Here is a 27641-nt window from a genome sequence, read left to right as displayed (position 1 = left end):
GAACTGCAACACATGTCCAGGCGGTAAAGGAACTAGAAGCCAACCTCTGCCAAAGCTTCCTGGCAGGTTTAGAAGCTCATCCTCCACAAGAACAAAACCTGGACCAGCTTTACAGGCTGCCCTTCCTTCCTGTGCTTCCTGGGAGAAAGTGTTTATAACGAAGGGAATTTCTTACCTGCCCTTATCCTTCAAGGCTCGTTCTAGAAGCCACCTCCCTCGGAAGCCGCTCCTGACTTCTCTGGGGTCTGCCTCTGGTCTCCACACCCACTGTGGTTCTCTCCTCATTGCATCAGGGAGCTCAGCGAAGGCAGGTTCCCAGTACCCAGCACAGGCCCGGCATGTAGCAGACACTCAGCCCATGCCTGCTGGAAAAGTGAATGCAGGCATGAAAATGAATTCAGTAAGAGCATAACCTTTAGCTCTGAACCCAAACGCTGCTCGACTCATCATGACTCCGGGTGATGACTCATCTCCACTGTGGACCCAACAAATTTTGGGAAACTACCATAGTGCCTTTCCTTTCGTTCCAGTAAAGGCCCTCAAAGCGCCAGCTGTGCGCCAGGGACCACGTAGGTGCAGGGGACACACGGGTGGGTGTCAGCACCTATCCTCAAGGGGTTTTGGGCCAGAGGCACCAACTGCCGCTCACCAGAGCGTCAGCACTGCTGTTAACATCACACCACTGCAAGGAAAGGGGAAGGACACTTGGTCTCTGATGGTCATGGACTCAGCGTGGAGAAGGCAGCCTCTCAGGGAACTGGAAACTCCATCCCACAAACCACCTCTTATCATCATCCTGTCTATTACTCCCTTTAAAGCTAACTTGCATTCCAAGTTTCGGGGTATTGTCCCAATTTTATTCCTGGCTTCAGCCAACATTCCTGGAAAGTCAACGCCTAAAGCCACACTGGCTTCCCTTAGTCCTACTATGCAGGGAAAGGATGCTGAAGACAAGAGGTCAGAGAGAAAACCCAGTCCTGCTTTTTAGCCTCTATTTTCTATGCTCTCTTTGGCTTCTACCTCTCCAAACAAGCTTTTAAAGAAATCCTAATTGGATAACCATTTGGGAAGCAAAAATAGAAGTGGGTTTCTTATACTAAAATTATATCAAACAAAATGAAAACATTAAAATACCAGAAACAAGCATAAGTGATGTTTTTCACCTGGGCCTAGGGCAGGTCTGTGTGCTACCAGAAGTTGTAAACAATGAAATGTTGAACATGGTAACACTTCTATATGGCAAAAATGGACTAAAACAAAACAAAAATAAACAGGTTAAAAACAAAGATAAACTGAGAAAAAACAAGAAACACATGACAAAGTGCTAGTATCCTTAATATGCAAAGAGCAGTCACATATCAATAAAAAAGGAATACCTCAATAAAAATGGGTAGAGAACTGGTAATTTTTCAAAGACATACAAATGTCCAATTATATAAATATGAAAATGAAATTGTTTTCTTGATTGGTAGGATTTATAATACCTAATGCTGACAAAGGTGTTTATGGGAGTATAAATTTGGCATGTTTCCAGAGGGAAATCTCTGGAATAGAGTAAACAAAATGGTAAATGTATATGTCTTTTACCCAGCAATCTCACTCCTAGGAAAACAAGAAAATAATTGGCCAACTGCATAAGCAACATGTCCATTGAACCATGGTATATACGTGGTATAAACTTGAAATCGTTTGTCTTTCGATAATGGAAAAGAATAATTTTTAGCTGTGAGCCAAAGTTTTAATTGGCTCATTATGACATTATAGTGTCTTCATTAAACAAATTATGGTATACCAACCCTATATCATCCTATCCTATTAGCCACTAGACAGGATAATGTAACTCTATATTATCATAAAATAGGACCAGAATATATTTCTGAGCTTTAACAACAGCAACAGAAAAGTGAGAACTATCTCTCAATCCATAAAAAGATTGTGAGTTGAAAGGATGTTCATCAAGATGTTAACAGTGCTTTATCTGTGTGTGGCTGGATTCAGGATAGTTTACTTTCTTCGAACATTTAAAAAGATTCTTAGGGCTTCCCTGGTGGCGCAGTGGTTGAGAGTCCGCCTGCCGATGCTAGGGGACACGGGTTCGTGCCCCAGTCCGGGAAGATCCCACATGCCGCGGAGCGACTGGGCCCGTGAGCCATGGCCGCTGAGCCTGCGCGTCCGGAGCCTGTGCTCCGCAACGGGAGGGGCCACAACAGTGAGAGGCCTGCGTACCGCAAAAATAAATAAATAAATAAAAATAAAAAGATTCTTATATGGCAAGAAGGTATTGTTTTAAAATCAGAAAAATACAAGCTATTTTCATGAAAAAAAAAACACCCAAACATACACACAAGCCCTGCTTTTCAAATACGTCCAATCCAGTGACCACACTTAAGCACTGAGGTAGGAGACACCGAGATAGATGGAAACATATAGATATACAGATTATAGATACAAAGAATACAGATGCTTAGAAACATTGCCTTGAGAGAACAGAAAAGCTACATTCTGAGGTTCAAGGTGAACTGCACAGCTCTTACTTCCCTCCGGAGTAACACCGTTCTTTCAAATACCCCCAATAAGGCTAACAGACGCTAAGAGCAATCCACAATAATACACTACAATATTGATTATGATTCAAAACATAAAGGCGGCATTCAGCTGAGACTTTGGGTTTTCCGTGTCACAGGCTCTGGTAGAGCTTCTCTGCCTAGAATACTCTTCCCAAGGCTCACATTTACAGTAAATGTAATTACACTTTAATGGCATTCATCTCATTCTGTCACTTTTTCCATAGCTCCTATTTTTAACCAGCACAATGGGAACATTTGTCCTCTGATTCACTGATGAGTTTTTAGGCCAGGAGTCTGGCTTTTTAAATGACAGTTCCCTTAATCCTAGTGCTGATTTTTTAAATGAAGTAACAGCCTGTAATTAAAACAACGGAGCAGAGGCAACCTCATGGAATAAGGATAGCGATCCAGCACTGAGTTCAGGTAATGGGGTCCATCAGCCACTGTGCCAGAAGCAGGAAGTGGGGAACAAGGGTCTGACCCTGGCTTTGTGGCCTTGGAAGCCACTCCGAGGTCCTGCACTCAGTCCCTACGAAAAGGGACACTGATCCTGAGGTTCCTCTCAGTCAGGCCCACCCAGCAGGGTGAACCAACGTCAACCAGAGGCTTTTGCTCCTCTGGAAGAAGCCGGGGCATCAGTTCTGCCCACTCAAGCAATGCACGTGGGACCTCCACAGACGATGGGGCTGGTGAGGCTCTCCTGTCAGATCAAATTCCATGGAGACGTGGAGGGCATGTCCCCTCCCCTTGTATCTCAGCCTGCGGGGGACACCTTCACCCAGCAGAATGTAGCGGGAGTGACTCCCTGCGATGTCTGGGGCTCAGTCACAACAGGCCACCAGCTTCCTGCTGGCTCTCTTCACATGCCCTTGGGACACTCCCTCTCGGAACCCAGCTTCCAGGATGCGCAAAGCCAGGGCCGTGACCAAGGCATGAGTGGGCTCTGGCCAATGGTCCCAGTGAGCCCAGCCCTCGAGCCAGCATGACCCAGCCCCACACGTGAGTGAAGGAGCCTCGGGGTGACACAGCCCTGGCCACCTGAGTTATTCCTGGCGTGAGTCTTACTCGCAACATCGTGGAGCAAAGGAAAACCGTGCCCACTGGGTCTTGATTCACAGAATTCGTGAGTGTAACACAAAGGTGGTTGTTCATGCCACTAGGTTTGTGGTGGGCTGTGGGGCGGTAATCACAGCTGGAACTCCAGGTCTGATGAATGAATTCACGTAATAAACGCTCACCTGGTACTTACCAGAGCAAGGCCCTCTACTAAGCAAGATACAGACATTAATTTGTATTATGATTATAATATTGACCTTTGTAACAGCACTGTGAGGTCCGTATCATTTCCATCTATATTTTACAGTTGAGGAAACTGAAGCTCAGAAAAGTTAAGTAACTTGCCCAAAGTCACACAGCTATCAAGCAGGAAAGGTAGCTTCCAGACGGGGGTTGATTTAACTCTGGAACACACACTCCTCAACCACTTGGTAGGTACGCTGGTTCTGCCCAAATCTCTGTAGCCTAAACTTCATGTATCCACTCCACCAACAGGCCCCAGCATCCTTTGCTTCTTTCTGCCTGGCCTTGCTAAACTGTGATCAGATGCTCCAGGGAAACTCACCTGTTCTGCACACCTCAAGAAAAATCTAATAGAAAGACACTTTCTCCCTAGGAATGGGCAAGTTCATTAGGTACCATTCAGACCAGCCTCACAATGACTCCTGGCCCTGACCTGATTCTTCCGCAAGCCCAGGCAGGGGCTAATTCACTTTGTTGCAGCCACACGTGCAACCAGAGATTGCTTCTTGAGCTGCAAGACCCTGCTTAACAGTCATTTTATTTGGGTACACGTTGAGTTCCCTGGGTTCTTGTGTGCTAACTCAGCAGGCCTGCTGTCTCCAAAAGAGGACACTGAATGGTAGTGGCCTTGGAAGGCCTTCGGGAGCTCTTAGGTGTTGAATTTCTTTGCTTCTGCAAACATTTATACACACCCACGAGCAAACCCTGGTCAATAAAGGATAACGCTCTGTGGACTTTTAGCAAAAACTTTCTTTCTTAAACTCCACTTCTGCTTTTTAAAAGTTTTTCCTAGAACCATGGAATCAAACCCTGATAGTACTGCCATTAGATCGTGCAAAAATCTGCTGCAGAAGTCTCGTCGACTCTAGGTACCAATTGAAAATTAACAAAACCTTCCCTATGGTCCTTTCCAAACAATTAAAAGTCCTGAACAAAAACGGCAAAGCTTCTGACCCACCTAATGCTCTATTTGCAAAGAGAAGGATAAACTCACTAACTTAAAAATAGTTGCCAACACAGGGCCTCCAAATAACATTGATTCTTCCCTCCCACCCCCTTTCCAACTTTCTTTCCCTCTCTCCCTCCCCCCTTCCTTTTTTCTTTCTTTAAATGATGCGCTTACTGGGTTTAGGGTGAGAACCACGAGAGGTCACAAACACAAGTGGACGCTGGGAGAGTGTGGGAAGAATTGTATCTCTCTGATATGTCATAACGTGTTACAAAATCGCTAGAAGAGCAGATCAAATATGACTCCGAATTCATTTTGAAGAGATTCGCCACCCGCCAACCCCAATCCACTGTTCACTGATTGAAGCATAAAAGTGTATCCAGTAACACTGAAAGTTCACTCTCCCAAGACCTCTCACTGCCAAGGACATGTCTGGCTGAATATCAGTCGTAGGATCTGCCGAGGAACAGTGAGGGGAGATTGAACAAAAAGCCTCGGAGGGAATTCTCAAGTCCGGGGAACTTTCATTCTGCTTCCTGTCCTGCTGGCGGATGCCATTTCTCTCTCTCAGACTCATTCTAACACAATGGAAAATGAAAAACGTGCCTTGAAGCCCAGTGACTTTCATCCTACTGTCTGTGAATGTGGTCACTGCCCTCTATGAGCTGTACATTATTCCCAAAGAATTCACATGTAGGATCCCGGAAGAGGACAGGAATGGCCCGGATGCTACACAGCCCAGCACGGGGCCCTCTTTCCACGATGATGCCATTCCTGTAATTGAGAGGGCGCATCCATTAAGAGGGCTGATGAATAGTCTGAGATCAATCAACTGTTCTGCAGTAGAGACCTCAAATAGAGAAAAATCAAGGCAAAAAACCTCCAGCATTTAATCCATGTGGAGGAGAGATGCCCTGGAAAGTGATAAATGAAACAGTGTGAGAACATGAAAGCCTCATATGCTTTTGACTGAGAATTTTACTCACTAGGACACCAAGAAAGTAAGGGGTAATCTAGAAAGAGATGTTATTTCCTAACATTCTAAGCAAAATTTAAAAGACCAGAGGAATAAATAGATTACACAGAAGGACTGTGTAATGGTAGAAATAAAAAAGGAAAGAAAACTACATGAAGTTCCCCAAATAAGAATTTAAGATTCTTCCCAAATTGTACTGACAAACTTACTGTATGAGTTTCTGGGTCATGTGAGGCCCAGTTTATAATCACAAGTACTAGGACCAAGCAGTTCATTTCAAATGAGCGAATCCACCATGATGCCAAAGGCTCTGTGCTTTCAAACAGCAGGTTGCTGCTGCTGGCAATGGCGACTACTATTATTACAGCCTCGACAACAATGAGACGTCAGCAAAGTGTTCTAAACACTTTACAAATCTCAGTTCATTTAGTCCTCACAGTAACCACCTGGGCCGGATCCTTTTTACAGATGAGAAAACTGAGGCACAGGGAGGTTAAACACGTTTTAATGGCACCATGAGAAGCCACCGTAGGTGCTGCAGGTAGTGATAAAGATGAAGCTATTTGCTCCACGAAGGTTGGTCCCTTGGATAATCTGGAGTCACACCAGGCTTCAGGGTGTAGTCCTCAGCCTGACATATTCAAGATTATCCTTTAAGTTAGAGCTAATCAAGTCTCAGGGATGGATTTGTACAAACCACTATAATCCAGCTTTAATTATAAACCAGAATACCCATTTACGAGAGGTTCCCAAACATCCACTAGTTCACAGCTCAGTAAATTTCTCACTGTGCCCCTAAGCCAAAAAAAACCACGTACCAGTTTCTTTTATTAAGTAGTTAGGGCCAAACAACTTAAGAAGCACTCAGGTCCTAAAAACTTTTAGCTGTTTGCAAAAATATATATATGAGGAAATTGAAAGAAAAAATAAGTTTATTATTTATTAACCGGACGTGAGTGCCTGTCGGGCGCTACACACTTTCCCCACCTTGGAATCTGACACTGTCACCTTCACTTCCTGCTTCAGGTTGAATTTTGAGCTGTATCTGCTTTTAGCAAAGCAACTGCCAAAAACCCTGCTTAGGAAAGATATGACATCGTCAAAAGAGGGCAAGTGCAAGCTTGTGTCAAAGCTGTGAACTCCCTGCAGGTAACAGGTGCTGTCATGTTTGTTAAATGAGCAATATTGCTGTGCCTCCCTTGACAACTTAGGATACCCCACCCCCATTAACCTGCTGCAGGAATCTGGGGTGCCACGGCACACAGTTTGGGAACTGCATTAATTCACAGTAAGAAATACAACTGCCAAGTGTACTGGACTTCACCGATTTTTCTTCCCAGTAGCATTGGGAAACCAAAACAGAATGAGAAAACCTTTGGGACTCAAAGTCAGTAAGGGCTGGTAACAAGGGGCTGACAGATCTGTCCCAACTTTGATCTAGTAACCGTGGTTACAGTACTATAGCCCAGTCCAGTCCAGTTTGCATGCCTGCGTGTGTGTGTGTGTGTGTGTGTGTGTGTGTGTGTGCGTGTGTTCATTACACTATTTTATTTGGGGATCTTCTCAAATCCAAGGGATAGAACAAACAGTTGCAAGGTTTTTTTTTACTGTTTTCTGTAACATTTGCAGAAAGGCAAAGGATGACTTGTGAGTCAACTTTTTACTAACTACAACTTTTTATGAACTATACGTATATGTTTTGTAATTACTCGAAGTTTTTTTAAAATCACCATCTCAGAGAAAGTTACTACAAAAAAAGAAGTACTGGTCTTTAATTTTTTTAAAAAATATGGTATCTGCTTTAACAGGTATACAAAGGATAACAGCAGCATTTTTCCTATCAGGAAGCTGGTATTTTCAACATTTTAAATGTCAGTGAACGGCTTCAGAGTTTATGATCTGCTTTCAAAATTAAAAGCTAGAATGGTCAAGTTAAAATAGGCTTCTTCATCCACTATAGGATATAACTAACTCATTTCATCAATTCTAAGCACCGTTCCCCCTCATTTTTGACGTTTCCAAGGTCCGGGTGCATCCTACAGGGTCTGTTGGCCAGGCAGCTGCAGGGATCAAGTTGGCTTTGCTCGCCACCTTCTGGTAGAAGCGAGGAAGTGCCAGCATCAAATCTAGTAGCACAGGGCATCAGAGCTGGACTCCTAATGGAAGGACATTTTAAGATTAATTAACAGATTTATTTTGCTTCTGCTTGCCGTTTTATGTATGCACAAGAGTGATACGTGACAAAAATCTATGTTAGAATACGTCTAAGCAAGCTCTTTAAAAATATAAAGTAGAAAGAACTTCCGGGCAAGCTCAGACTGGCTTTGCAACACCAGCATCCCACCCCATGTCTGTCTGTCCAGGTCCTTCTCCCAGGTCGACACCTGCCCGGCCCTTGTGTAGGCACAACCCAGAAGTGCATGAGAGTTTACCCCCCTGGGAGAAGGCTTCAGGCAGTGGGGGTCAGGACTGAGGGGTACGTGACCCAGCCTCCCCTCTGTGGGTGGGCAACGCTGCACACTTCCCAGACGGCCCTAAGCAATGGACTTCCCACTGCCCGCAGCAGTGACCACAGATTCTCACCCTTATGCTGGCCTCTCCCCCTTCCAGCCTCCCTCTCAGCTCCCTCACTCCTGCCTCCTGGACCCCCTCTCACTCTGCACCCAAGCCCTCGGCTTAGGCTCTACACTGGGGCAGATGCAAAACTAAGACCTGTGCCCTTTAATCCTGGCACTTTATCACAGAAGAAAGTCAAGAACCAAGCACCACCTTTTTACACTAGTTACAGCTTCCGATTTGATGTGACTCATGATCCACCATATTTTTAAAAAATCAACTTTGTTTTGTAGCATGGTGTTCAACTTCCAGAAAAATTAACAAGATAGTAGAGTATTCATACATCCTGCACCCAATTCCTCTATTCTTACATCTTACATTAATATGGCACATGTGTTACAGTTAATGAATCAATATTGATACATGGCTATTGGCTAATAACGTCCATACTTCATAATTCTTTCATTCTTCTCTTCCAGAATCCCATCAGGACACCTCATTACATGAGGTAGTCCCATCTCCTTAGGCACCTCTTGGCGGGGGGGTTCAGTTTTCTCAGATTTCCCTTGTTTTTGGTAAACTTGACAGTTTTGAGGAGCTGTGATCAGCTGTTTTGTAGAATGTTCCTCAACTGGGATTTGTCAGATGTTTGTGCGCGACTATGGGCTTGGGGGAGGAAGACCAAAGAGTTTACCTTGTATCATTTTCATCCCATCACATCCAGGGGCCAAACTCGCAACATGCCTTATCGCCGGTGACTTTGACCTTGGCCACCTGGCTGACAGAGCCTGCCAGCTTTCTGCGCTGTAAAGCGACTCCTCTTTCCACACTGGTCACTTTGGAAGGAGGTCATCATGTGCAGCCTATGCATCTGAAGTGTGAAGCATCCACATAAATTATTCCGAATTCTGTGCCAGAGATGGTCTCTTCTCCCCACCTGGTTATCTAATCTCATCACTTGTCTGTATGGACTCACGGATACTTACTTTACACTTCGGTTGTTATCCAGTATTTACCTTGTTGCTCAAACCGTCCAGCCATTAGAAAACACCTGCATCCCTGTGGCTCACTGCCATCACTGTGATTTTTGGTTTTCTTTTGAGTGCGTCTTTACTGCATCCCTGTGGCTCACTGCCATCACTGTGATTTTTGGTTTTCTTTTGAGCGCGTCTTTACTGCATCCCTGTGGCTCACTGCCATCACTGTGATTTTTGGTTTTCTTTTGAGAACGTCTTTACTGCACCCCTGTGGCTCACTGCCATCACTGTGATTTTTGGTTTTCTTTTGAGCGCGTCTTTCCTGCATCCCTGTGGCTCACTACCATCACTGTGATTTTTGGTGTTCTTTTGAGCGCGTCTTTCCTGCATCCCTGTGGCTCACGGCCATCACTGTGATCTTCGGTTTTCTTTTGAGCGCGCCTTTACTGCATCCCTGTGGCTCACGGCCATCACTGTGATTTTCGGTTTTCTTTTGAGCGCGCCTTTACTGCATCCCTGTGGCTCACGGCCATCACTGTGATTTTTGGTTTTCTTTTGAGCGCATCTTTACTGCATCCCTGTGGCTCACTGCCATCACTGTGATTTTTGGTTTTCTTTTGAGCACGTCTTTACTGCATCCCTGTGGCTCATGGCCATCACTGTGATTTTCGGTTTTCTTTTGAGCGCATCTTTACTGCATCCCTGTGGCTCACTGCCATCACTGTGATTTTTGGTTTTCTTTTGAGCACGTCTTTACTGCATCCCTGTGGCTCATGGCCATCACTGTGATTTTCGGTTTTCTTTTGAGCGCGTCTTTACTGCATCCCTGTGGCTCACTGCCATCACTGTGATTTTTGGTTTTCTTTTGAGCACGTCTTTACTGCATCCCTGTGGCTCATGGCCATCACTGTGATTTTCGGTTTTCTTTTGAGCGCGTCTTTACTGCATCCCTGTGGCTCACTGCCATCACTGTGATTTTTGGTTTTCTTTTGAGCGCGTCTTTACTGCATCCCTGTGGCTCACTGCCATCACTGTGATTTTTGGCTTTCTTTTGAGAACGTCTTTACTTTCTGGCACCACAAGATGATCCAGGCGAATCTCGTCTATTTCCTGCTCCGGTTTTATAATCAGCTACTTTTCTAAAAAGCTCTGGTTCCTTTTTTAGGGAATGGTTATTAGAAACCAATATCTGGATGGTAGGTGCAGTCTTTGCAACGGGGGTGTCGCTGCTTTTAAGCCCCTTCGACTGACAGAGCAAAGAAATGTGTTTACTAACCTGTGTATGTTACACTATCTAAATTTGTAACCACCGGGGTCTGCATGAGTTCATACTGATGGCTCCAACTCTAATCCATTACTCGTGGATCACTCTAGGCTCTTCCCCCAGCTTATCTGTATATAACCTTACATTCTAACGGTGAGAAACCTGGCTCCCACCATCCGCCAGCCACTTACTTGTTTAAATCTAGAATATTACGGCAGTATCAGAATTGCTAACGCATACCAATGTAAGAAATTACTTTATGAGCTGCAGTATAGTCCTTATGCAGTTTCTTTGGTGCTTCATCTTACAGACTCCACTCATTTCCAAGGTTACTTAGGTCAGCACCATCCCCCCCAACCCCTTCTGCGAGGTTGTTTCATACATTTATAATACAGTTAATTGTTTTGTCGGTCTGTGTTCCATCCATGTATCCCAATTCTCTAAGTGATTTTTTTTAAATGTGCATACATTAAGATTCCATTTTTGTGCTGTAAAGTTCTATGGGTTTTGACAAATGCATACTGTCATACCTCCACTTTCATTGTATCATTCCGAATAGTTTCATTGTTCTAAAAATCCTATGTGCTTTACCTCTTCAACCCTCCCACCCTCCCCCTTGAACCCCTGGAAACCACTGATCTTTTGAACATCTCCACAGTTTTGCCTTCTCCAGGATGTCCTGTAATTAGAATCATATATATAGTAGACCGTCTTTTCAGACTGGCTTATTTTACTCGGCACCCATGCTTTTTGTGGCTTGGTAGCTCATTTCTTTTGATCGCTGAATTACATTCCATTGTATGAAATTACAATTTGTTTATACATTTATCTACTGACAGACATTTTGGTTGTTTGGGTTTTGGTCATTATGAACAAAGCTGCTATAAACATTTTGTGCGGACATTAGTTGCCAGGACCTAGGAGCGTGACTGCAGAATCATACGGTGAAAAGTATTAAGAGTATTTTCCATTTACTGTGCTCGCTGTTTAGATTTATTCCTAGCATCTTATTTTCTATGGTTCTGCCTCTTCTGTTTCTTTTTATTCTTCAATCTAGTCTTTTACTGAATTAACTGAGCACCCTCACACACACTATTTTAAAAGTTACATGCTTTTATTTTGCTGTTACTTGAATTTTTTAAACCATATTTTTGCCAACCTCTTGAATACTTTTTAAGGGTCTAAGAACATTTAAACTCCAATTAAGTCCCCTTCAGTTTGTGTGCTACTTTGCCTTATTTTTCACAGTTCTATTTCATCTTAATGTCATAAATAAGACATTATTTGTATTGTTTTGTAAAGTCAATGTTCAGATTTACCCATAAATCTTTTGGTCGCTATGCTCTCTTGAATCTCAGAGCTTTCGTCCTTGTCCTTCCGCACAAAGTAAATCCTCTAAATTTCCTTAGGGAGAGTCTTTTGATGATAAACGTACTTATTCTACATCTGAAATGTCCATTTCACCCCCATTCCTAAAACAGAGCTTCACTGGGTATTAAGTCCTGGTTGATAGCTTCCGTTTTGTTGATGCATCTTCTTAGCCCATAGATACTATTACAGTCTCCTGGCTTTCACTGCCACTGCTGAGAAGGCAGTGTGCTGTACTGTTACCGTGTCGTAGGTAATCTGACTTTCCTGACTGCACTTACAAACTTCTCTGATATTCCGCAGTTTCGCTGTATACATGAAGGTGTGGATTTACTTCATTTAACTCACTTGAAATTTGTATACCTTTCTGAGGGTTGATGTCTTTCATCAGTTCTGGAAAATCTACCTTCATCTTTCCAAATATTACCTATTTCCAATACTCTCCTTTTAAGATATTAAGAGATACACGTTAGACCTTCTCAGCCTCTCCTCCACATCTCTTCACCTAACTCTTATATTTCCACCTACTTGTCCCTGTGTGCTACCTACGGGGTAATTATTTGCCTCCACTCTCCAATTTACCAATTCATTCTTCCAATGCTTACTTTTATTTTTAAGATTTAATTTTTTTTAAAGATTTTTTTTATATGGACCATTTTTTAAGTCTTTATTGAATCTGTTACAATACTGCTTCTATTTTGTTTTGGTTTCTGGTCCCGAGTCATGTGGGACCTTAGCTCCCAGACCAGGGATCGAACCCACACCCCCTGCATTGCAAGGCAAAGTCTTAACCAATGGACCACCAGTGAAGTCCCCCAATGCTTATTTTTATAAGGGACTTATATAAGCAACTCTTGTTCTTTACCCTTTTATTTATTTAAACATGTTAAATGTGCTCTTATTTTTGGTCTTGAAAATTCCACCACCCTCAATCTTTGCCATCTATATGCACTCTTCTTCTGCTGGCTTTCATTCGGAAGTCAAGGCATCCTGTGATTTGGGGGTTTGTGATTTATGACTCTGAGCTCATGTCCCTGTGGAAAGTGTTTGAAGGCTAAATTAAAGCTGAGCTCTTCTCGTGTGGATATGCAGTTGCTTTGGTCCAGAGCCCAGGGGCATTGCAACTTAAGACCTCCTTAAGAACGTCACAGGGAAAGTGTTTAGATCACACGTACCATGAGAATTCACACCCACATGAGGGAAGGCTTGTAACTGAATTCTTAGGGACGCTTGTGCTCTCCTTTCCAACCAGTGCTGGCTCCCCCCAAGACTGAAGGCAGTCCTTTGGGGGTCCAGCTGTTCGCAAGGGAATCTCCCGGAAGGCTCATCTCCTGCCACCTGTCCCCCCACAATCCATCTCACAGGAGCTCGGCATCACCAAGAGTACGTGCCCCTGGAAGGTAAACAGGCTCGCCCATCTTTCCGCAGTTCTGCTTTCACTTTGTTTCTGGCCTCAGAGGATGAATTCCTTTCTTGACAGCTCAGTGGCACATTTAAGAACATTTTTAAAAAGTTCCATCCAACATTTTGAGTTACCATCAGGTGGGCTGTTCAGAGTATCTGGTCTTTCACAGATGGAAATGGAAGCCCTGGTCTGGTTCACAAAGTTACTGAAGGGCAATGATGAGGAAGCAGAGGTAGGGAACAGGCACTGCTCTGCTTCACCAAGTAGTTTGAAAGCAGGGAGTAGAAAGCTTAGATCGGTTGTGGTTTTGACTGTTGAAGGGCAGGGGCCTTTAACGGGAGATGCATAAACTGCTTCTAAGAGAGCCAAGATGGAGGTTACTTCTTTCCCAATAAGAGAAGTCCAGAGAGGGCAGTCAAGAGCTGGGTCACAGTGGCATCAAAAACATCACCCTCTCTGCTCTGGCTCTGTAAGCACACCCCGCCGCCCAAGGAGGCTGCAATCACATCTACAATGTCTGTCCTTCTTAAGAAGCTTGCCCAGAACTCCCAGCCAACTTCTGCCCACCTCCCTCTGGCAACCCGTAGCTCCAAGGGAGGCTGGGAGTTTAATCCTTAGCTGATCCCACTGCTGCTCGAGCAGAGCTGGGGAATCCTGGCCCTTGTTAGGCAACTAGCAGTCCCTGACACTGGACCCAAACACTGACTGCCTGAGGCCCCACATCAAGGGAGAGGCTGAGATAGACGATGACTTACTAGAACAAAGTCCTAAAGAATGTGGAGGAGAATGGGGTCAAAAGTATAAAGGTACGGCTTAGCCGTGGAGAGCAGACCCATCTTGACTGGACACTGAACACAGAGAAGACGAGGCTACTGCAGGGATGCGTGGTGAGACTGGCCCCAGGGAACTCCTGGTAGCACACATGAGTGACAGTTCCCCTGTGGAGTCACCGAGCGGGGGCAGTCTGCAGAGTGCGGAAAGCCCGGACCATTGGCTGTGTGAACGTAAACATCAAGAACACCTGTCGAAAAGGCTGTGTTTATTTATGAGGAACAACTGGTTTCCATAAACAGGACAAAACCACTTCCATAGGAACACGCTTCTAAAGTAGGTGACACAGGGGACTTCCCTGGTGGTGCAGTGGTTAAGAATCCGCCTGCCAACACAAGGGACATGGGTTCGAGCCCTGGTCCAGGAAGATCCCACATGCCGCGGAGCAACTAAGCCCATGCGCCACAACTACTGAGCCCGCGCTCTAGAGCTCACGCGCCGCACTACTGAAGCCTGCGCGCCTAGAGCCCGTGCTCTGCAACGAGAGAAGCCACCGCAATGGGAAGCCCACGCACCACAATGAAAAGTAGCCCTCACTCGCTGCCAACTAGAGAAAGGCCATGCGCAGCAACGAAGACCCAAGAAGGCCAAAAATAAATAAATAAGGAATTGAACAAAAAAAAGTAGGCGGCACAGTCAAAACACATTTGGCCTGTCACACTTGAAAAGCACTTTGGCAAAATCTGGGCTTGTTATATAAGAAAACAGAATTTAAAGCTGGAAGTAATAAATGATGAGAAACAGAGGCATTAGTGACAGAGGACCCCCTTCTAAGCAGCCCTTTCGCATCTCTCATAAAGTGTCTTTTGCATCCAGGATGACTTCTCTGAGGCACTTCGGGAAGAAGATGCCCCAGGAAGCCGTTCTGTCTGCAACCTCAGCCCAAGAGGGTGTAAATTCAGGTCTGCAATGAGGTGGGTGTATACAACCTAACCGTATCCTTTTTCTCCTCCACAAAATAAGGAAAATAAAGAAGAATCAACTGTATTTATTATAATCAGCCCTCTGTATCTGCAGGTTGCGCATCTACGGATTCAACCAACCACGGACTGAAAACACTCTGAGGACTGGAGAGCGAGCTGCGAGGGGCCTGAGCATCCGAGGATACCCCACGGGGCTCCTGGAACCAACACCCACCGATGCTGAGGGGCAAGGGTCTTATTCCATCTCACTTCTCCCAATTATTTACTATCACAACTTCTGGGACCACTTCTCACCAACACTAGAAAGGGTTTCCTAGCACCTGTTCCACAGCCTTCCCCATACACCTTTCCTGCCAACACCAGGAGACAGAATCTCAGGATCTTTCTTGCCGGTGTTCCCTGGTCGCTGTGTGTTTCTGCTGTGGAATGAGACAAACTCGGTGCTTAAGAGCCAAGCTGTATCACCTCTAGCACATCACAAATGCTCCAAATGAAACAGAAAGAAGTTAATAGTAGTAACACAGCGAAGTCTCCCAGAATTAACTAACCTGCAGAAGTCTGCACAACAGGTTCGAAATCACGATACTCATTCTAGGACAGACATGCTGCTCTCTCCCCCTTTTTAAATCAAGTTCAGTCAGAACAACTGAACAGCTTCCTGGGGCCTGGGAGCCATGTGGTCAGACAGGGCTCATCAACCAAGTCCATGGACACCTGAGCTTCTGAGCGCAAACCAAGTGCCCGAGTCTGCATGGAGGCAAGATTTCACAGGAACACAGATCAAAGTGGCACAGCATATGTTGAGAATCACACCCTGTACGGGCTCCGCAGTGGAATGAAGTCTGCTGCCCTGTCACGGTGGACGCAGCCCCCGACCACACTCAGGCACAGCTCTCTCCCCCGGGAGTTGTGTGCACCGCAGCTCTCAGGCCAATGCAGCAGCCACACTTGCACCACCGCACTTCACTCTGATGGCAGCTGACAACAGAAAAACTAACCCATGGGACCAGTAGACGAGTGACAGAACTGACCAAGCTTACTTCAACCCTGCAACTAAAATTTCATGAGAAACCCTTCAAGGAAGACTATGACACAGAGTATGTTTTCATCAGCAGTGCTGGCTCACGTGTAGAGAAACAAAGTCACTAACACAGATCATTCGGACAGATCAAATGGGTCACAGCTGCTTGTTATTTTCCAAATTACGGCAAAAATAAAGGACAATAATCTGAAGGAACTTTGTGCCCTCTCTGATTCATACTTTTAAGAGTCAAACCAGCACTGAGTACTACATCACTCAACACAAGCATTAGGGAATAACGGTTCCCCTGATTATTCTGTTAATGTCAATTTGACAAGAAGCAGTAAATGCTAAGAGGATTCTGGTTCAGAAAACATCTTGCTATATATTTTACTGACTGATTGAGATACATGTTATCTATTAATGTGTGTGCTTATATCTATTTCCAAAAAAGAATTTAAGGTGATCTTTTACAGTAACTGAGACTGACATCTCAACAGCCTGAGACAAAAAATTACTTTAACCAGAAATAATATTTTACCCCAAATGGCGGTAAATTGGAATCTTTTAGTTACTGCTTTGATAAGGCAGTATTTGTTTCCCAAAAATTATTGTCTATTTCTTCTAAATAGGATAAATACTAAGACTTCTTCCTACCAATTACACCTTTATTTTATTTAATAATCCTGTTGCTACCTCTATAGAAGAATAAAAACAAATAATAATATAAATGCAAAGCTTACCTTGCCATTTTCCACTGTATAATTTACTCACATTACTAAAAAAAAAAAAAACACCCTCCATACTTCTTCTTTTATAGTTTTATGTGAACAAATAGTGAACAGCTTTACAGCTTACCTAAAATACAAGTGAGGAAAACATAGACACCTGCCATACTAATATCTGGCTTTTATTTTTTCCTTAAGGAAATAATTTAAAAAGAGAGTTCCAAGAAATTTAAAAGGATTCCCAGCAATGATTACTTCTGAGATCTATGAGATTTGAAACATAGTTATAAAAGGCTAAAACCAAACTATACGTTCCTACTTGTTCCTTTTAAAAAAAATTCAGATGATGTGTCACATCAAGCAAGCTCATCAGGTTACCCGGGCCGCAGCCTTAGTCATCCTCGGAATCACTGGCCCTCCTGGCGGGGTCGGAGCACAGCACGGACGAAAGCAGCACATCTTCGATGGGTTTCCTAGGGTTTTCCTCCAGGCTTGTCTTGACTGCTCCAGACTCAGACAATTTCCACTCCAACTCTACATGATAAAGAAAAGGCAAATCGCCTAAGACACAGTCTGCATGGGGCCCTCAAGCCACAGTGCTTTTCTAAGCAGAAACTACGATCATCAACATTTGATGACAATTTAATTTATAAGGTGCCTGGAAGAAAGGGAAAAATCAGACCCTTAAGAAGGAAAAAAATACCTGCAAACACTCTTCCAGAAGATGAGGTCAAATGGGATATTACATACATTTGAACCTCTATGATAACTAAAATAAAAAACAGAGACTAAATCTATCTTCTAACAGCTAGTTTCTCGGCTTGCACAATTTCCCAGGAAAGCAACCTGCATGAAACATGTAAAGGAAATACTTTCACAGTCCTGCTGGCACTCTAATCATTAAATCTAAATTTAGTTAACAAAAGGAAATTCTTAAACCTCATGTCCAATATCTCAACCTATTAGAGTCAAAGGCTCCATGTATGATGACATCCTAGTCTGATACATTTGTTCCAAGTAATAATAATTTTTAAAAGTACCAGAAAATAAAGAATCAGTGACTAAAGGCTCAGCTCCTGTATTTTATGCTCTTGTAATCAGTGAAACTCCACATGGGTGTGAGACCTTGTGAAGCACAATCAAGTGATGTACTTTCCCACTGCAGAAAAGATCCCAGGCAGGACTGAGGGACAGTTGAGAGATTCTACTACAAATAGCCTGGTTAAAGTGACGCTCTACCAATTGGAAACTTCTGTTAAAATCTGAACACCAATTTTACTGAGTCGTGTTCATTCAAAGTGCTCCACCAGTATTTTCAGCTCTAGGTACCGTGGTTCAGTGTGATAAAAATTCAACAAATTTCTTAAAAATGATTTTTTTAAAGATTTCTGATTCTTAAGAATATATTTAAATTCACACATATGTATAAATGAATGTATTTAATGTTACTGTTCATTTATATGCAGTAATCGTTATCTTATATGTTCACTAATCCTCAAATGAAACTTTTCCTAGAAATACAAACTATAATTATTATTGTATACCTCTCTCTCTTCCCTCATGGTATGTGCAAAAAGACCAAAATAAGAAGCAAACCCGTATTTAGTTTGAAACTCCATATGCCTCTGAACACTGGAATAATGCATAACTGATGTAACATATGTGTGTCTATGTATGTATGTATATGTTTATACTTTTCCCAGTTGAATATTTTACATAAAGAGTTACATAAAGTAGAATATCAAGTCATATTTTAACACACATTTCTAAAGACTACTAACTAAAGCACAGTTGGACATACCATTTCACTAAACAGATAAAGAATTCGACTTATCAAGAAACCTGCAGGCCTCAGCTTCTCTCTCTCATGTTATGTGTGCATATGTATTTTAACACCTCCTGTGTAACAGGCAGAAAAAAAAAACATATCCTTCAGGAGTTAAGAGGGAAAATAAACTTTTTTTTTTTTTTTTGCGGTACGCGGGCCTCTCACCATTGCGGCCTCTCCCATTGCGGAGCACAGGCTCCGGACGCGCAAGGTCAGTGGCCATGGCTCACGGGCCTAGCTGCTCTGCAGCATGTGGGATCTTCCCGGACCGGGGCACGAACCCGTGTCCCCTGCATCGGCAGGCAGACTCTCAACCACTGTGCCACCAGGGAAGCCCTAAACTTTTAATTTAAAAGCTACTATTCAACTGAGAAAAAATGCCTATAGATTTCTACATTTGTACACATGTAGATGCATATAAGCATGTGTCACTAGTAACATTCACGTGAATTAAACAAGAAATGAATGATGTGATCTTGAGCTACCAGTAAAAACGAGCACACTCAACTGTAGGGACAAATAAAACACATCACACATTAATATTAAATATTTTAAAGTCCACTGTGCCCTCTTTTAACTGAGAATTACTAGAGCCCAGTTGTAACTGCCCCCAATGACTTGTCTAAGATGACAGATTCAACGTGTTTCTTCCCTTTTTACAATCACTCGCGTGGGGGCAAAGGTGAGTCTGACAAGTCATCCTAATGTGTGTCTAGGAAACAGGCACCCTCGTCAACAGAAGCACCTCCTCCCCATCTCCCACGCGCACCTCAGAGGCCCTTACCATCCATTGTCAGGTTCATGCCACCAAACACCAGAGGTCCAATAAACTGAGCCTTGATATCACCTTCAAGGTACACAAATATTGTGGGCAGATTCCTATCCGGATAGTTGGGTATGCAGGTGGTTGATATGGCTTTGATAAATTTGACATCAGGAAACTTCCTGGCAAGTCCAATAAAGTGCTGATTTATCAGGGCACACAGGGGAATCCTATAAAAAGAGAAACAGAAGCCAACTGTGATTCTGCATTTGTACATAATAAATCTCAACTACCCTTCTGCCCTACATAAAACCTCATAATGACTTCACAAGTGATTCTGCTACTCCAGCCAAGATGAACTCACATTTAGAAAAAACTTTCTAACATGTTTAGGCAAAGGGAGGAATTCAAAATCCAAAGCCCAACTTAATTTGACTGAAGAATAAGTTAGAAACACAGCTCCAATGTAAAAGGTAACTGTCTTGCTCTTCTATAGGCAAGAGCATTCAAGGCTTAAAATGTGTGATTCAGAAAGCATTTCCTGCTTCAAAGAAACTCCCAACACAAGCATTAGACTCCACAGGATGGGAATAAAATTGGAGGTGAGAAGCGCCGGGGGTCCACTGCCTCACACGCCATGGACAATTCTCACAAAGGTTGCCCTCACCATCGATGAGAGTGATTCATTACATGGAATTGTGAAATGCCTGAGCTTCTCCAGAGGGACAAGTGACTGAGGAATTCATTTACAATTAAAAAAAAAAAAAAAAAGAGTCTCCTCTGCTACACTGTAACAAAAGCATTCCTATTAGTCACATATTAATTTGAAAGTCTTAAGACAAAAATTAGGCTATAAGGTTTGGGCAAATCAGCAACAAAAACACTAGTTAAAAAAACAAAAAACAGGGCTTCCCTGGTGGCTCAGTGGTTGAGAATCCGCCTGCCAATGGAGGGGACACGGGTTCGTGTCCCGGTCCAGGAAGATCCCACATGCCGCAGAGCGGCTGGGCCCATGAGCCATGGCTGCTGAGCCTGCGCATCTGGAGCCTGTGCTCCGCAACGGGAGAGGCCACAACAGTGAGAGGTCCGCGTACTGCAAAAAAACACAAAAAACAAAAAAACCTCCTGGGTGGATTAAGCCTGAGATGTTCAAGATATAAATTCAAATTAACATTTAAATACAGTCATGAGATCAGCTCACCCTTGTCTGTAAAGGTGCAAGATGACCCACAAGCCCTCACCGGCTTTGGTAACTTCTTGAACATAATCCTTTCCTGAGATTTCCAAAACTTCTCCGAATTTATTCTTCAGTTGGGTTGCTTTCCACTCCGCCAGTCTTTGCTGCCTGCACAACAGAAGAGACAGACATCTTACAAACACACACACACACACACACACACACACACACACACACACACACACCACCCCTTTCACACAGCAACCTTTGTAAAGGTCCAGGTTTTTTTATTGATTTGCCAGATTTATTAATGATTCAAAGGACACACATTTTAGCGCCACACAAAAGGCCAAGCAGTCCCTCTGGGTGGCACTAACCTGTACATTGCAACTGCACGTTCGTCTTCCTCATTAAATTCGTCTTCATTATCCTCCAGTTCTTCCAAAGTCATGTCTTCGTAAGTTTTCACTGAATGTCATCCAGTTGGCAAGAAACCATAAATGTAAAAGATGAACAAACACACATTTTGGTTTTCTTCCCTTCACTCTTTTCCTAAAGGAGTGCATGCAACACCAAAAGATCCCCAGCCCACCAAAACCCAAATAAAAAGTACTTAAGGTGTTACACTAGTAAATAAGAAGAGGAGGGTGTATTTAAAAAACAGCTGCCGGCCTGGCTCTCTTACCTCCACACAATAAGGATACAAACGGGAAGTTTCCCAAGTTTATAAAAGAGGAGAGTTGTATTTGCCTGAGCTAACCTGGCCGGATCTTCAAGCACAGACATTCACGGACAGGTGCGTAACAGTTCTCATGCCTCTGAGGAGATGGAGGATACCCACTGAGGTCCTCCCCAGCACACCCTCCTAGAGTGAAAGGGCTATCCCCTGGCCTTCTCTTGTGAGTGCTAGGCAGCTCTACCTTTTCTTTTAATCAACTGCTATAAAATCTGTATTTTGCTTTATTGCCATAAACACCCTTGCTTCTTGACATCACATCAGGCCTTTGTCACCAGACCCCCACCCCGTCACTACCCGAAACTGCTCTTATCAAGGTCAATAATGACCCCTGTTTTCTCAACGGATGAGCACATCTGACCCAACCCATCACCACCTCCTCCCCAAAAGCCCATCTTCCTCTGGCCCCCTCTCCTCCTCCCTCAGGCCCTTTGCTGACTGGACTCCTTTTCTTCCTTATCGATACCCACTCCCTTGGTTGACCGCATCTCACAGCTTTAAATACTAGCAACATGCTGACAACTCCCCAAGTTATGCCTCCAGCCCGTATTTCTCTGGCTTGGGACAGCATCCCCAACTGCTCCCTTACCATCTCTATTCGTCTAACAAAAATCTCAAAGTGACCATGTCCCAAACAGAGTTCCTGATCTTACCTCCAATCCTATTCCTCCCCAAGCCTTCCGCATCTCAGCTGGTGGTAACTCCATCCTTCTGGCCGCTTGAGTCCAGAGCCCTGCAGTCATCCTTGACTTACCTTCCCTCACACCATCATAGGATCCATAAGCAACTCCTGTCAGTCCTACCTCCACAATACATCCAGATCTGGCCACTTCCACCCACTGCGCTGCTCCAAGTCAATGGTACCACTTGCCAAAGGTACCGCTGCAGCCTTTTCCAGACTGGTCTCCCCACTTCCTGCCTTACCTCCCCACAGTCTGCACTCAGTAAGGCAACAACAGGATGGTGCTGTCAACACAGAGGACACGTCACTCCTTTGTTCAAACCTCCAGTGACATCCACCTCATTTGGCAGCAAAGCCAAGGTCCATACTAGAAGCTACAAGGTCCTAAATGGTCCGAGCCCTAGTTGCCTCTTTGAAGCTCCTACTACTGTCTCCCAGTCCTGCTGGCTTCCTGGCGGATTCTCCAACATGCTTTCCACTTCTCACTCACCTCCCTCAGGTCTACTCAACTGCCAGGGGGCCCTCTCTGACCCCTTCTGCAATTATACCCACCCCTCCTCCGGCCCCTTCCTGCCTTTTCTTCCTACATTTCACTCACGTATCACTTACTGTCTGTCTCTCCCGCTAGAATGTAAGCTCCAAGAGGACAGGGGGTTTTGTCCGACCCGTGCACAGCTAAAGCCCCACTGCCTAGGAACAACACCCAGCACACAGCAATCCTTCAGTAAACATTTGCAGGATAAACGCTTTGCAATAAATCCTTCTCTAAATTAGCTCTAACATGTCAACAGGGGACAAAAGGCCTAGCCCCTGTGGTCAATGGTTCTCAAACTTTGGTGTAAATCAGAAACTCTTTGAAGCACTGGTTTAATATGCAGAGTCCTGGGCCTTAACCCCAGAGATTCTGTTTCAGTAGGTTCTCTGTGTTGTTGTGTGCGTTTGTTTGTTTGTTTGTTTTTGGGACAAGCACCCCAAGGGATTCCGATTCGGGTGATACAGCTACATGTGAGAAAGCCCCTCTCCTAGACCCTGTACACTGCAAACATCTTATGCTTCCCCAAATCAAGCTATTTTAATATTCGTAATCAAACCACAAAGATAAAGTATGCCCTCACGAGAATACGAACACTAAAAACTTTTGAGCAGATTTCCATGACATTATCCAAAGTGAATCACAGACCAGGAAAGTCAAGACTTGGAAATACTTTCCTCGGGGTCATCACGTGCTCATCCGACACAGACGAGGAACTGTGGAAACAGAGGGGGCCTCTGAAGTCCCCCTAATTCTGTGGCCCAGCAAGCTGAAGCCAGCGATGCCCTGTGACCCGCCTGAGATCCCAGAGGCAGCATCCAGCTCAGCACTCCAATCCCTGGCTCCCAACTCCTGCTCAGAGGATCCTTCTACCAAAGCAGTGAGAGGCCTGGCAAGTTGTCTCCCAAGCAGGCAGACACGCAATAACGAGTAGCGGCACGCTCACCAATGGACTGCTGAAGGACCCGCTGCTCTTCCTCTTCTGCCTGCTTCTCCAGATCTTTCAAACTCTCCTTTGAGGGCAAGATGCCCTTTTTGCGTAAGATGTCATTCCACTCGGTGTCTGCATTGGGGTCCTAGAGCAGGTGGACCAAGGATACCATGAGTGCCAAGTCCACTGTGGAGGGTGCCATGGGTAAGGAGGGGTCAAATGGGAAAGTGGGGCTTCCCTGGTGGCGCAGTGGTTGAGAGTCCGCCTGCCGATGCAGGGGACACGGGTTCGTGCCCCGGTCCGGGAAGATCCCACGTGCCGCGGAGTGGCTGGGCCCGTGAGCCATGGCCGCTGAGCCTGTGTGTCCAGAGCCTGTGCTCCTCAACGGCAGAGGCCACAGCAGTGAGAGGCCCGTGTACCGCAAAAAAAAAAAAAAAGGGAAAGTGGTGGGAAGGGGAATTCACACCAAACTATTCTGAGGCCTATTTCTGAGAAAGTGTCAAAAGACCCACAACCCCTGTTCCAACCTTCCTGTCTTGGGGTAAAAATCGGGCTATGATGTGCAGATCGGCATCAGTGCTAACAGCAATTCTCTGACCTGGCTTCTGGTGTTTTCATTAATGACTTGGAGTGATTCACTCGGCAGATATTTAAATACCTACTACACGTAAATTATTGTACTAGATGGTAGGGAAGCACGGTGAACGCCAAAGTCATCTATTTTACAGGTGAGAGGAAGAGATAGGCAATGAATAATTAAATATACAAAGAGATATATTACAAATTATGGCAAATGCAATGACCAACAGGCTGCTGAGCTAGAGAGTTCCAGGGGGCCTGCGTTCCACAGGATGGCCAAGGACGTTCTTTCAGAAGAGGTGACGTGTAACCATGACTGGAGGGTGAGACGAAACCACAAAGAGGAGTGAAAACTTAGGAAATTACTTTCCAGGCAGAGGGACCAGCCTGTGCAAAGGGTCTGAGTGCGGAGATCAAGCATCCTAATGCCCTGAGTGGCTGCAGGAAAATCAGAGGGAAAAGAGCCTGATTGACTCTCGAACGGCCAAACCTGAGAGGAGGAGCTGCGACCCCGTGGAAGAGCTCACAGTGGCTGACACTTATCGAGTCCTAGATGCTGGGACCCTACGAAGCCCTTTACCTCTATCTACCTAGTTAATCCTCACAAGCCTGGGACAGCCACAGCGCCAGGCTGGAACAAGTCAAATTCACCAGGATCAAATGTCAGAAGGATAAATGTCGAAGTGGGCTCTTAGCTCCAGAACCTAGCTGCCCAAACCCTGGTTTGGCACTGCTTGGCGGGAACACTGCTAACGGACCCGGTCTGGAATATGAAACCGAGGAGCTGTGAAAAGGGCACAGGGATAACCAGGCCTCAGCCTCAGCTCCTTGTCCCAGTCTTGCTGAAATATGTCAAAAGAAAAACTAGGGGCTTCCCTGGTGGCGCAGTGGTTGAGAGTCCGTCTGCCGATGCAGGGGACACGGGTTCGTGCCCCGGTCCGGGAAGATCCCACATGCCGCGGAGCGGCTGGGCCCGTGAGCCATGGCCGCTGAGCCTGCGCGTCCGGAGCCTGTGCTCCGCAATGGGAGAGACCACAGCAGTGAGAGGCCCGCGTACGGCGAAAAAAAAAGAAATACTAACAGAATCCTTTCCACGGGGTGGTCAGGAAAGAGGCGATGTTTTTAAGCCGGGACATGAAGGACAGAGGATGCAAAGGAGGCCAGGGCAGCCCTGAGTTTCCTCCTCACCAGACGCGCTGGATTTGGAGATGATCGTCCTCTCCAGCCCCCAACCAAACCCATACTAACTCCATCTCCCTTTTGCCGCTGAGTCAGAGATGAGTCTCTCAGGATTCCTGACCACAGCGAGATCCGGGAGGCAGCAGAATGACCTCTGGAGAAGGGTCCTTCAACAGTGACCAAACTGAGTTGTCAGAGATTTTCTCATAAAAGCATCCATTTCCACGGTGTCATTTTTTCCCACTTTTCCGTGGGTTTTAGTCAAATTCCATTAGCAAATTCCTGATACAATGAAAGAACAAAACTGGGGGATGTGGTTTTATCCATTTTAAGAAGGAAAGTAACTGGGCTGCGGGACCCTCGGGCTGAGCTCTGGAAGCTGAGGGAGTCCAGAGGGGGCGCACCTCTCAACCTGAACACCAACGTTGCGGGGAGGGTGTAATAACCCCTCACCCTGCTCTACGTGGAGTCAGAACACGGGTTATGTTATGGGACACCCCGCCCCCCAGGCGGGACCCTCCACTCGTGCAAGCCTCAGCTTCCATCCGCGAAGGGGTCCACAACGCACCTGCTCAGGTGCTCGCTAAGAGAGTTAACAAGTAGGAAGTAACTCTCAGTTAAGACCCGGAGAGGCCTTCGCAGGCCGCACGGGAGACGAGCTCAAGGAGAAGCAACCCCCCCAGGGCTGAGATTCCAGAGTGGGACACACGTCGCGGGGACGCCCAGCCCGCGGACCCGCGGGACCACGCCCGCCCGTGCGCACCGCGCCTGCGCCGGCCTAGCCTCGCGTGGCCTCCCCGTGCCTGCGGGGCCTGGCGCTTCCCACAGGTCTGGAAAGGACAGCCCGCCGCCGGCGCGGACCCAGCGGGACAAACGAACGGCCGCAGCCTCCAGACGTCGCGCCCCTCGGCTTGCTCACCTGCATTGTCTCACAATTCCCTCGAGCCCGGCCGGCGACGGCCTAATCGCCCCTCAGCTCTCTTCCGCGCACGCGCGCAGCCGCCGCCCCCCTTCTTCTCCCAGCCCGGCCCTCGCCCCGCCCCCCGGGAGCGAGCTGGGCGGAGCCAGCGGGAAGCGAACTCTCTCCTCTGAGCCTGCGCCCGCTTCTCAAGAGACTGGCGCGGAAGCTGTGCGCGTGCGCGAGGCAGGACGCGCCTACAAGTGCGACTCTGAGCCAATCCCCGGGTGCTACCTTATTAGGGCAGGTCTTCGGCCTCCGAGCCCTGAGACCGCGGGGCCTTCCGCCGCGGGCCGAAGGTGTCTGAGGTCTCTGCCCAAGAAGTTAGAAATAGAAACGTGTCTCAGTGATTCAGTGTTACAACTATAAATGATGCAGAGTTACCTAAAACAGAAAGGTGAAAGTCTCTTCACCTGGTTGAGCCTCAGGCGTTTTATATTTGCAGAAGTGCTTAGCCCTTTGGGGGGCACACTGGAGGTACCGAGTAGAACTCAGCAAACTGAATTGTAAGATACAGGGGCTGGGCCCCAGGCTTCTGTGTATGCAGCACTTGGAATTTGAGTTAAGAAAGCAATACTCCTCCCTGCACATCTGAGCTAGGTGGCCGCCTCCTGGCAGCTTAAGCAGACACAGGTAACACAGACCCATACATCTGTAGGGTAGGCTAGGACTCTCAACTTTGGCTACATTAGAACCACCTGGAAGCCTTCCAAAACTGCAGCTACCCTGGGGCTCCATCCCCAAATTAAATCTCTAGCAATGGGACCTGGAACTGATTATTTTCTTAAAGATTCTCAGGTGTTGCTAATATACACAACCATTGATATAAAGTGAATGAAATGACTCCTTGAAGGCAAGGAGCTTTGATTTAATCATTTATAAGGATTCTTAAGATTAGCTAACTCCTTCCCACAGAATTATAGGTCACTTAAAACATTTGGTTATTCATTTATTTGGCAGCAAACTGTGAATGAATTTTCCTGGTTTCGCCAGAAAAGTCAGGACCCAGGCTAGTTTAGAGTGGGTTTGGCCCAGTGCTAAGCTTAGTGTCCTCCATAGCACTAGAGGGGGCGCTGTTTTACCCTTTTCACTTTCCAAGCCGTGTTACTTCCGGTGGCCGACACTCACCTCCACCCCCACCCCGTGATCCCTCTCTCCAGAGGAGATTAACAAGCCAAAGTCTCAAACTCTACTGCCTTCTCCTCTCTCAGAGAAAGGTGCCTCTCCCACTTTGGTCAAAGACTCTATCCTCCCGTGCTCCAGACTGCCGTCCCTCCCACCTCCCCAGAAACTTCTGTCCATCATTCCATCACTCTTAGCTCTGAAGAAAATAATTAAGGCTCAGGAGAAAAAATTGGAACTGTAAGAATGGAAAAAGAAAAGAATTGGAAAGAAAGATTTCTATCTGTGGG

General features: G+C 45.6%; 1 protein-coding gene across 3 annotated transcripts; it reads right to left on the bottom strand.

Annotated features, from left to right (window-relative positions):
* PDCL3 (phosducin like 3) lies at positions 1 to 26291 on the bottom strand. Of its 3 annotated transcripts, none has more exons than XM_024743775.1 (7): positions 26191 to 26291; positions 23529 to 23658; positions 21010 to 21100; positions 20657 to 20800; positions 19477 to 19685; positions 17243 to 17398; positions 1 to 365 (listed from the first exon to the last, which is right to left on the bottom strand). In XM_024743775.1, exons 1-6 carry the CDS (start codon positions 26194 to 26196, stop codon positions 17256 to 17258), a joined length of 723 nt encoding a protein of 240 aa, XP_024599543.1. In that variant the 5' UTR covers positions 26197 to 26291; the 3' UTR covers positions 1 to 365; positions 17243 to 17255. The 3 variants fall into 3 exon arrangements, with proteins under 3 accessions (XP_024599543.1, XP_024599542.1, XP_024599541.1); XM_024743774.1 differs by lacking the exon at positions 1 to 365 and adding an exon at positions 7601 to 7947; XM_024743773.1 differs by lacking the exon at positions 1 to 365 and having other exon boundaries at positions 17031 to 17398.
* Positions 26292 to 27641: the final 1350 nt, after the last annotated feature.

The sequence above is a fragment of the Neophocaena asiaeorientalis genome, unplaced genomic scaffold, assembly GCF_003031525.2.
Source record: "Neophocaena asiaeorientalis asiaeorientalis breed wild unplaced genomic scaffold, Neophocaena_asiaeorientalis_V1.1 scaffold114, whole genome shotgun sequence".
Taxonomy (NCBI): Eukaryota; Metazoa; Chordata; class Mammalia; order Artiodactyla; family Phocoenidae; genus Neophocaena; species Neophocaena asiaeorientalis.
The sequence above is the reverse complement of the archived record's forward strand: the minus strand, read 5'-3'. Positions and strand labels throughout refer to the sequence as shown.